General features: G+C 33.6%; 1 protein-coding gene across 15 annotated transcripts in view; it reads right to left on the bottom strand.

Moving 5' to 3' along the window:
* The window catches only part of LOC102679644 (nesprin-1), a 119,993-nt gene that overhangs the window by 101,156 nt on the left and 6,625 nt on the right, over window positions 1-12,212 (bottom strand). For 8 of the 15 annotated variants that reach the window (XM_031512460.1, XM_031512465.1, XM_031512484.1 and 5 more), the window contains exon 1: window positions 6,733-7,899. The exons of 1 other annotated variant lie outside the window; for it this stretch is intronic. In XM_031512460.1, coding sequence (XP_031368320.1) covers window positions 6,733-7,396 — 664 coding nt within the window. In that variant the 5' untranslated portion in view covers window positions 7,397-7,899. Of the gene's footprint in view, window positions 1-6,732; window positions 7,910-12,212 lie in introns of those variants that run through there. 6 more of the 15 variants (XR_004151079.1, XM_031512491.1, XM_031512501.1 and 3 more) reach the window with 4 other exon arrangements.

The raw sequence follows: 12,212 nt of genomic DNA, 5'->3' as shown, positions 1-12,212 counted from the left end.
AAAAAAAAAAAACGAAATTCGATCATAAAGGAAATAAAATCTAGAGAATCGTCTCTAACTCTAATAATTTTGAATCGAATTTTATCTTTCATCCTCGATTAAAGTCGTATATAATATGAACATCATTAGATTATCGATCGACCCAATTGAATTGACCGATTCCTCATCAGGAAGTCCTTCCTCTTCGTTAATTCGCGGGCTATACAATTTCGCGCTTCTCGTTTGGCCGGTTCGAACAACCGGTTTGCTTCGCTAGATGAAGATGATGCTATTCGAGATAGAATGAGATCGTTACATGTCTCTGGCAGGTAGACGAGAAAGAACCAAGAAAGAAGCGAGAAAAACCGGACGCGAATGGATACGCTAGACAGGATGAAAAGCGAAATAATGTATCATGATTTGTTCTTTTCTTTATTCGAATTATGATTAGATTGATTCTTTTAGGAAATTGAAATTTGTATAAGTTAAAGTGACGTATAGAATTATTTTTTTTTTAACATTGATATTGTGATCGTTAGGAAAATTATATGTTGCAATCTGTTTTTTATTATATCGGAAATTTCTTTTATATATTATAATTTAAAAGAAATATATTGTGTTGAAATATATTAAGAAGTTAAAAAATAAAATAAAAGCCAAAAATATATGCATATAAATTCTTGAAAATATAATTTTTACATTTAAAATAAATAAATAATAATTTTTGAAATTATTATTTTAAACTACTAGCAAAAATGAAAGCATTTAAAATACAATTTTAATAACGAAAACATAATGATATATTAACTGAACTTTCAAGTGAAAAAATTTTAAAACAAATATATATATATCATAAAAAACGATGAAAGATATCGTATCTCGATTATAACTTTTATATTTGATTGTATCGAATATCATGATCAAATATTGATATAAAAAAAAAATATTTCTCCATTACATGACTTTCAATATCAATTTTTATCACTACATAAATGCGCAACAATTTTGAAATAATTAAATAATAAAAAAAAAACAAATTTGAATAATAGGAGAATAAAAATTTACAAAATTCTATTTCCATTTTTCAAGAGAAAAACAGAAAAGGAGGAGAATCGTAAAACGAAGAATAATCTTAAAAATCATCAAATAAAAGATAGTAGAAATATAACCAAGAGAAAAGAAAAATACAAAATTTGACGAGGCTAAAGAAAGAAAGATGTAGCAAAAGGTTCCAGACAAGAGTACGCTTGGAGCGTAGCCTTGAATTGACGCCCAATAACGTCATCGTTTACTATTAGTACGAGTTACCACATTACGTTTTATATGTGATACATTGCCACATTCGATCGTTATCAGATTCTGGAGCACTTTTCCTCCACACAATTGCATTTTTCATTAAATTTTCATAAAATGATTGTTTGTTCTCCATCGTTAAACCTCGTAATCTTTATATCGCTTCCATTAGTTATCCAGTTCTCTTGATCCCTTTTATGATCAAATGATATTTTAAAATATTTTATTTACTTCAAGAATTAATTTCATTGTAAAAAATGTTAAAGCACGGATTATTTTTATCATAACTTTTTATTTTTAAACTCGATAAATAGATTTCGTCAATTCTAAGTCCATGTACTATTTTCTCGATAGATAATTCGTGATTAATTGATATCTTACAAAATACTATTCCATTGTGCTTCAGTATCTTCGGTTCAAGTTCATTCTACGTACAGTAAAATTCTATTTATCTGAACTCGATTGAGGATATTTTATAATAATTCATTCTTCATATTATATATATAATTTTTTTCAAAAAATTTTATCCTTCAAAGAATCTTAATATGATATGAACATAACATAAAACTCTTAACATAATATAAAAATCTTATTCAGAATTGCCATACGACATCTATGAATTTCAAAGGAGACGAACGGCGAATTTACGATTATCAAAAGATCGCGTGTCGAATTCGACGAATATCCGTTCGTCAGTTGGCCATCGTGCGGTGACGCAACGATTTAATTAACTTGGGGGACCGGAGAACCGGAGGAAACCTTGACCTCGCTCTCTCGCCTCCGTTTCTTAACATGGCCGTTGTTTTTGTTATCTGTCCGCCGACAATTCGATTCCTTTTCTCCAGCCCAGGCCACTTCAATTAAAATGAACAGCGCCTCGCTATTTTCGCGCTGGATATCGAGTATGGCGATATTCGCGCAATGGGGAAGATTTTGTTCTGAGATGAAAATTGGCCTCGAAGAAGAATGCGATAATTTTTATGATTTTTGCTCGATATAATTCATATTTTACTGATTTAAATGCTGTTGATACTCGAAATGTTATGAAACGTAGGATATTTATTTCGAGCTGTGTATAGATTGCGTTAAAAGAATTTCATAATGTGTATATATATAAAGAATAAATTTAAAGATATTTGAATATTTGATTCTTTGAAATTTACTTTATTACTAAATTTATTTTAATATGTAGATTTTAAATCTAGTATCTTTTGGAATTTTTTCAGTATATTAAATCAGTTATTCATTAATTTTAGTTAACGTTGGATCTTGATTGATTTTATAATAGGTTGAGAAAAATGTATTTCCTTGGCCTGTATGTACATATCTATATGTGTATGTCAATATGTATACGTGTACTGATAAAAATTCAATTGCTGTAAGCTATAAATGCTTATGTGCGTTCGACGAAGTATATGAATTTCTTCGAGAAAATTGGAAAATCGTTTTTGGAAGATGTCGGTGAAGGTAAAACCTTCAGAGTTTTGTTTTTGAAAGTTATTTTTGCATTATTCGTCCATAATCTTTGTATAAAGACCAAAAAGGTATTCAGAACACGAATAGACCTTGCTTTAATACGTTCGAATCGAATTTTCATTATCTTCAATGGTGTTATGTATGCCAACATATGTATGCCTTCATATATGTTTAAATTTTCAGATTTCTAATTTGCAAATAACGAAATATCAACATCAATTTATATTGTATACAATGAATATATTAAATCCATCAAATGGCATAAAAATAATCCTAGCCAGAAACATTAACCTCTGACTTTAAAAAATCTAAATCATAATTATATATATTATTAAACATTATTCAATAATGTTGTATTTTAACAACATTCAATAAGAATCTCATATAATTTTTCAACATTTTATATTTATACGATAATTGATTTTAGAAGTAATCTTTAAAAAAAAAAAATTAAAGAAGAAGATTTAAAATAAAAGAAAAATTAATAGGTAACCACCAAGCATTGACCTCACGATTCGAAAGTAGAAACCAAACTCCAGAGAAAGTATCAAGGTGAGATTTGAGAGCCACGGGTTCCGTCTGGAAGCTGGATATTAAAAAATGGCAAGACGTTTGCGGTCTCAGTATCGAATAGCTATTGAATGTGCCCCGTTTACGAGGCTCTACTCGTTATCTTGACCTAACAAGCGTTTTATTTATTCGCGGATACTAGATCAACGGTTCGTTGCCCCTGTTCTTCGATCGACCAATGACGATCGAGGCTACTCTACGACCAACGTTCATCGCTGCCAAAATGTAAGCTCGTCAAATTTGTAATATTTTCGTTTTGAACGCCTACGAATTTCTCATTTATCCAGTCGAAACACGTTTTCAAACTTTACTGACAACTTTGCTCCACTTTTTTTCTTTTTTCTTCCAGATGAGCCAATAATTGCTTTTTTACAAGTTTCATGGCTGCCTCGACTTTAATTTAATCTCTGCGAAATTTTAATTTCGATGTATCTTGAAAATAAAAACTCTCAAATTTAACGTAACATTTGATCAATTATGTTGAATAAATAAAATTTATTTTAATTTTTCCAGAATATCCAAAAAATAAAAATAATTTGTTCTGGAAGGACATTATTTTCGATATTAGAATTTCAAAGTTCCTCGTTCTTTGAATAGAACTATACATGTATTTTTATTTAATACGTGTAAGTTATTGAAAGATAAATCCATTGACCTATGATATATTGGTCTTCAAAGACCATTCAAGGTCATTTATTATTCAAAGTCTTCTTCGTTACGTACGCGTACACGTACAATTGAACTAATATTATTATTGAAAATGACCAATTTACAATTTATCATCGTTAATAAATTCTTTTATATAATAAATTTAACAAATATAAACATATAAAATTAAATATATATTATAAATCACAAACCAGTATTTTACTCTATTCTAATAAAATTGTATTATCAATTTATATTTATATAAAAAACCTGTTTATAGAGCAAAAGTTCTAATTTAGAACTGGTTCACAATAATTTGAACTGATAAACTAATGTTAAATATATATATTAAATCTACAACACAAAAAGCTTTCTTTAGAAGAAAGAAAAGAATTTGAAAAAAATTTTTTCGAATGATTTAAAATTTAATTACGAAGCAATTAATAATAATTGAACACTTTGGATAATTGAACATACTACACCAAACATTCGGATAAATTCGCTAAACACGTGTAATTTTATCCACCTATGATATTAGATAGTTATGTAAAGAGACACTCTATAATTCTAATCAGCACATTTTTGATCATGTCAAATAAATGTTTCGATACCAGAGATATCGGCCATGAAAGCTACATTGGCAATCAATTTTTCGATTTGTAATACATAGTGATTATCAATTTTTTTTAAATTAAAGTTATTAATCTACGAAAAAGATGCATGTGCCATTATTCGTGCCATTATTCGATACGTCATCGATTTTTTTTAAATGGCTTAATTCGATATGTTTGTTTTTTATAAATTCTTGGATTCGTTTGTTTCAGATTTGAACGAACTAATGATTTCCTTCCCTTATTCAATCTCTGATTATTTCACGTTCTCGTTACGACGAAAAGTCGTTCGAAAGCGTCTTCTTTCCACGTTTTCTGCGGTTTCGTAGGCGTTGATCTGGTTGCTCGCGAACGCGTGTCGCTCTTGAGAAAAGTTCCACGAGGTCCCCATGAGGGAATTGCTAATACGGTACTTAACAAGCGGCGAATAACTATTGATCGCAGAGAAAGCCGGGTTCTTCGTCCACGTTGTTTCGTTACTCTTGAAAGAAGCTTTGAGAATCAGTCGAGAATAAGAAAAAAATAGAAATAAAATAGAATTTGAACGATTGAAATTTCATCTATGATTGTTGATTGATTAAATTTTAGTGATATTGTGCAAATGGCTAACTACAGAACGCGAACCAGAATGAAATTTTCGCGTTTAAAAAATACATCAAAAAAACGTATCTCTCGATAACGAAGACTTGAGTTAATCTAATTTCGTGATCAAGACTTGATTTGAATTAGCATTAGACAAGAATGAAAATTGCTCGTACATTACAGAGTTATATACAGAGATGTATCTAAACTTGACTTAGGTTAGAATTAGTCACGAATTAGACACGGATCAGGCATGGATTGGTCGTATGCATATTCAAAGACGTATCTTGGAGACAAAGATTTCAAGTTTGGATTAGATTGGTCCTTTGCATATTCAACGACGTGTTTCGGTGACAAAGATTTGGTCGACTAGGGGAATTAATCGATTTTGTGGCGCACGCTTCGTAGACGATTGTCAATATGAGAAAGAGGAAAAAGGACCTAGACGTGTCGCGTTGCTTCTTTCAGATGGATGAGTAATGAATCGCCATTGCGGATCTGGGTCACCGCGTAATTTTATAATTTTCCCGACGAGTGATCGATCATCATCGCCGGAGGACATTAGCCGTCGCGTCTAACTATAGGAGTAACGATAAAACTCGTTTAAGTGTAAATAAATCTTATTCGAATATTTAAATTAGAAGTAATTGAGAAGTAATTGTGTCAACAACAAGGAACAATTCATCGAGAAATAAAATAGAATAGATAATAAACCATCCATAATTACATAATATTTGTAAACAATTTAAATTTCGCGAAATGATGATATTTTTCTTCTCACGATGAATTTTATGCTTTTATTGTTATCGTTATATGTATCTTACCTAGTATTGACCGGTGCTTGCAGCGTGCTAAACAAAATCAGGGATCTTTCTAGTAGCGACAAAGGTTCGTGGAATTCGTGAAAGGGAATGAAAATTATTTTTCCATTGGATCAGAACGAGTCGCGAATGCTATCTAAAGAAAACTCGGAAACGAGATAGCATGAGAAGATTAATCGCAATGACAATTCCTATTTAATGAAAAAAGTGATTCACGAGATTATATAAATTTATTTTCACTATCATTATTATCACTTATCATTAAATGAGCAATCGTCATTCTGCGATTTTGTAAATTCCGTATTCCATTAAGTATCCTTTTAAATCTATTAGATGCCTCTTTCAATTGCTTCAGTAATTTACAACATTTTTTATTTGCAAAGGAATATTAAAATAAAAATGTTCTTTGACTCGTGTTAAATAAAATATTTTCTTTGCATGGTAGATAATTCTCTCAACATCATTCAATTTCCGATAATTCCATTTCATGAATATATAATTCTCTTAGAACGCAAATCAATACCAAAGAGAATTCAACTCCATTTGTTAATTTTCTATTAGAAAGATAAAAAAAATTTTTAAATATATCCTTATATCGATTACAGTCTTCGAGCAATTCCTTTAAAAAATGGACAACCAACCATTCCATCGCATCGCAAAATCAAACACATCTTGAAATGCATCAGCTACCCCCTCCACCTAAATCGAAATCACGTTGTACAAAGAGTAGAAATCGAGGAAACAAACAATACCTTTAATCTCAGCGATGTGTGCATCGTACTCGCTCTTACTGCGCACATATTCGATCCTGGTGGCGACGTTGTGGAAGCTTTGAGTGCGATATTCCGCGTACCACTCGGACGGCGTTCGATCGTCCAGATGCTGGTGAGGGCTACTGCCCCTCCTATGCGACAAACTCTCCTCCGATGGAAATCTCGTAAACGACGTGACAGAGCTCGATTTACTCCCGTAATTCGGTGCACCGTGGCTGTGACTCTGGTAGGCCGAGTCCTCGAGGGCGTGTTCCTCGCTAGGCGTCCTGCTCGATTCGGCGAGAGAAGCACGGGTCGACGCACCACCGGTCCCGATCTCTCTCACGCTCTTCCTCACCGTGATCTTCTCGAACTTCACCACCTTCGAACCGTTCAATTCGCCCTCCTCCACCAACCGTTCGAAGCTCTCCTCGAACGACGAGTCGCTAGCTCTGGACGATGGCCGAGACGATGGCCTGGAACCGGGTCTAGGGTTCGTGGGCGACCTGTACTGACCCGCATTCCGCCTTCCCTCCTTGTCCTCGAACAACTCCACGAAAAAGTTGACCCTATCCCGGAGCCGACCTCCACGTGGCGTGCTCGGGCTGCCAGGGCTGGCCCGGCTGCCGGCAGGACTCGCGCTCTTCGGTGGTGTCTCCGACATGATTCGCCGCCAGCTCGCAGCTGCCGCGTCTCACCTCGTGCCGTCCCTCGCTGATGTTGCTCGCGCGAGTCTTTGCTCCGGGCTAGCCAGCCCGAAAATTCATGCTGCCGTAACCGCACCGGCTTCGTACTACGTTTCCGGCTTCTCCTCGTTTCACGGTCGAGCTGCGCTCGTGGACACCTGTTCTCCGTACACCACACCCTGCTACAGCCACCACCATGTACATCGGAAGCAACCGCTGCGCCTCTCTCTCTCTCTCGTCGTCTCGCCGACGAGACCCAAAAAAACGTCAAACCACGACACTTCTCTTTCTTCCTCCTCTATTCCCTCCTCCTCGTATCGCGGCCCCCGTGGCCAGCACGCACGACTCCCTCACGATTTCTCCTCACAGACACACGGATTCACGTTGTGCGTTAAACTCGATCGTTACGTACCTAGTCTAGTTACCACGTACGAACGACACACGCACGCACATATCGGCCTGTTCGCGACGACTGTCTAGATGTACGATACGCTCACGGAATGCACTCCGGCCGCGCACCACGGCCGCCAGTTCGATATTGGTGCCTCTCTTCCCGACCTCTCGCCGGGTCCCCACCTCGTTCCTCCGTTCCGTGTGCCCTCCGTGCCCTCCTATACCCCCCTGCCTACCCTCCTCCCTGCCTACGACCCGCATTGCACGCTCACGAGGACGTCCACCACGAGTTACGACTAACCGGCGCGACATCCACCAAGAGGAGGACGCGTCATGATGACGAAGGTCCGTGACGATGCCGGGGACCATGCGCCGACTTACGTCGTCGTCGCCGTCGTTGTCGTGGTGGTCGTCGACGCCCTACCTGCCTCTCTGCTATTTCTTTCTTCTCTCTCTCGCTCGCTCGTACCTAACCTCCCTGACACCGATCGATGCTTTTATCCTGCGTCCTTCTCCTCCGCAGCCGGCTAAATGTCACTTCTCGCGCCACCGTTTGAACGAGGCCTTATAGCGTATTCTGGTATTCCGCGTGTACAACGGATCGGGACACGTTTCTTCGATTGATGTGGCGAAGGGGCAAAGTTTAGCGAGGAAATTAGGATTGTTGGAGATCGTGGAGAGCCTTCGTGAAAGGGGATGAGCTCGAGTGGACTCAAGTTCGAGGAGCAAGTTTCTGTGAAGGAGATTGTAATATTTCTGTTAATGAGTTTTGAATGAAGATTACGAGAAAAGAACACGATAAGTATATATTTTTTTAGAAGGAGTGGTTTTATATATTGGATATTTTGTGAAAATTGTCTTACTCGATGGTTGGGATTAGATGTAAATTTTTTAAAGATATCGATTTTTACTATGTTAAGTATTCTGTGAGTAAGTTCTATATTCTGTGTTACGTAGTTTCGTATCACGAGTATATTAAAAAACTTAAAATTCGACTAATATTCGATAAATTGAGGGCTTTTTCTTTGAACTTATCTTATCATGATTTTTTTAGAATAATTTTTGTTTATTTATATATTAATATAAATTTTATTATATAATAATAAAAAAAAATGACACAGATCAATATGTTCATTTTGGAAAGTATCAGTTGTAAGATTATATGGTTGCCTAAATATCCAAATTAATCGAAATTACTCTAACATAAAAGCAACATCGTATATTATATCAACAAAATTCATAAAAAGTTACAAAATTGTTTGTTATAATATATTCATTTTGAAGTATAATAAGAATTTTGAAATAATATATTGAAATATACTCTCAAAATTTAAAATATTGCAATTCCATTTTCTTCCTTTCCATAAGATAGCATTAAATATTTATAGCAAGGCTAGTATATCTCTACGTTACGTAATAAAAAAAGGATAAAAGAATGTCTAGATGACGTAACTATAAAGAAGTCTCCATATATCTCAAGATATAAAATATAATTATACGAATTTTTGTATTTATAAAAGCTTTTTTATATTTTTAATAAAAACAAATTTCTTATGTGAAATACTTGATTCTAAAAATCGACAAAATTAAATTAATAATCGACCCAGACATTTAGATTTACATTGCGTCAACAAATGATCTAATGGTTATCGATAATGAGCGGATGTTTTGTACATACTATCACTTGCCAAAAAGTTGTTGGCACTTTTGCAACCGCTATCAGTGAAACATTAAAGTGTTACTTGTGCTATTACGAATTACAACGAAAGATTCTATTTCTTTCGATGATGAGATCGATAATTCACGTTATTTCTTTTTCTTTACTCTCATTTTCAGATAAAAGAAGAAAAGTGAGAGACGTCATCATCATCAACGAGATATCTAAATGCATTTCCAAGAGGAAAAACAAAGAAGACGCCTATGCGACGCTAATCGTCTCAAGAATTATTGATTAAAACGAGAAATTTAATATTGAAAGAATAAAATTAAATTGTGATAAATATTTGATAAAACTATTACTATAACCTCTTTAATGTTATTAACGATTCAATTAAAAATGATGCTCTCTTCTTAACATCTTCAATTATCCATATTATATCTTCTGGTATAATAAAAATATCTTTAAAAAAATGCTTCTGAAGAATAGAATAATTCAAGTAAAAATAAATTTCGAAATTTCGAAAAAACATTTCATACAGCGATATCGTTGATCGAACATTGTAAGAAATGGCGCATGTTTTATCGGCACTTCTACGAAACAGTGACGCGTTATCCATATATCATTGTTACGTAATATATGTGATAATCATAACTAGTAAACAAAACAATGAAATTCGATATTTGGCGAATGCTTTTCGAATGTTATCGTTCGATCACATAACACGAATATGAACACAAATAAAATTATTTTTATTTTCATTTCATTCATGTAATTGTGTTAAAAATTATATTTCATCGTGTATTTGTATTTTTTGGATCTTTAAACATTGTTAATTACTTGTTAACTCTGCATTAAATCTTGATAATATCTGTTTTTTTGAACGAAGTAATTTTTAAAAATTAATTAGAATATAATATCAAGAATTTTCAGTCACGTTATATCGTTATCAAGACTTTTTACAACTTGAGCCGAATGTAAAGAAATATTTTTTTGACATACGTATCTGTACAAGTTTTGCAATATATATTGATAATTAAGGATTATGTTTGAGACATTAAGCTCTATTTATATCGAGTATTCTTTGTCGTTTTATCTGTGACAAACAAACGTGCGTTCGATACTAAATCACGTATATGTCGTTGATAAAATTACTTTCTCCGATTTCTGTGAATTATTTAACAAATAGTTTCGATGACTAATTGGAATATTGAACATCGAATACTGAACACGATTCTGAATACAAATTAGAGGAGCGCTCATGCTTCATTTAAATACGCGGTTTCAAATATTTATGACATCGTCTATGGGTCGTTTCAAAAGCGGATACACAAGACAGGATCACAAATCATCAAAAATATCATCGTCTTTCCAATTAAATCTTTCAGCATCACTGCTTGTTTATGTAACAGTTTATTTGCAATTTCTTTTTTGCAATCAATTTACATGATTGATTCTTATTCTATTATAATGTGATTTGAGACAGAGAATTTTATAAATCTGCTTAATATTTTCTTCTCCCAGAGAAGATCCTGTAATTTTTTATACGTTCGACAATTAATGCAACATATTGGTCAAAGTATCAAGATATTAAAATAATAAAATACCAAAGTATCGAAACATAATTCTCGTATCGAAAATTCTCAAATAATTGGAATATCTAAAATTAAATACGAATCGAATTATGAATATTCTTTGGCATTTCGAAATCTTAATTCTTGGAGAAACATTCTTCCTACGATACGTATTTTAACGTAAACATAAAAACATATTTCTCGACCTACCGTAAAAAAACTGGCTCGAAGGCAATTTGCATACGAATCGAAACTTTTGAATTTGTGAAATTTTCCTCTCGACGATCAATCGATCGTTCGATCACGCGTATATATGTGTGATTCGCATACTTATCTGTTGAACCGTGCAAGAGAAATAGATGACGATGGCTCGCCTATTTATAAGTGTGACGGAGGCACCTGCCTCCGTTCGTTCACGATAGCCGCCATTGAAATTTTTCTATTTTTCTCGCAAAAATTCGAACCAATCGAAATATTTTTCAAAGACAAATCGCTAGTATTACGATCGAGAAGGACTCTCGAGATCTTTCTCTAGAAACCTGTAGTTTTCGGGAACTTGAATGATTTGTGAATGAAATCCATACTCCGGTCCTCTGTTGGCACGCGATGTGTTTTGACGATATTACGTGATGCGATTCTACCCAATTGTTTATTGCTTGCTCCAGAAAGTAATTTATTTTTGAACACGTTTCTTATATTTTGGGAAGTTCTCGACCCTTTGAATTATACGAATGTTCGAATATAACGAGGGAAATCTATTTTATTCGTTTGTGAATACGATTTTATTATAATTTTATTATCGTATAATTAATTATGTGTATCTAAGAGAAAATATATGTATGTAAACGAGAAAATATTTTTTTAAGAGAAAATATTTCTTTTCGATTGGAAATTAAATATTCTTTGTGATGGATTTAATGGTAAATTATTCAAAATATTCAACATTATTATTTAGTAATATGAAAAATAACGAGTAAATTCCGATAGAAAGTGAAGTTTCTATATTATGTAATAATGAAAAAAAAAAATGAAGTTTTTATATCTCTGACCGAGTAGCTGAAAATAGTATTTTGTAAATATTCATTCATAATGTTACAATATAAAGAAACAAAAAAACAATACAAATCGCGAATATGATTTATCATTTTAAGCCATCGGAAAGAGAAATAA

The sequence above is a fragment of the Apis dorsata genome, unplaced genomic scaffold, assembly GCF_000469605.1.
Source record: "Apis dorsata unplaced genomic scaffold, Apis dorsata 1.3 scaffold_35, whole genome shotgun sequence".
In the NCBI taxonomy this organism is placed as follows: Eukaryota; Metazoa; Arthropoda; class Insecta; order Hymenoptera; family Apidae; genus Apis; species Apis dorsata.
Note: the sequence above shows the minus strand (reverse complement) of the source record. Positions and strands in the feature narration are given on the sequence as shown.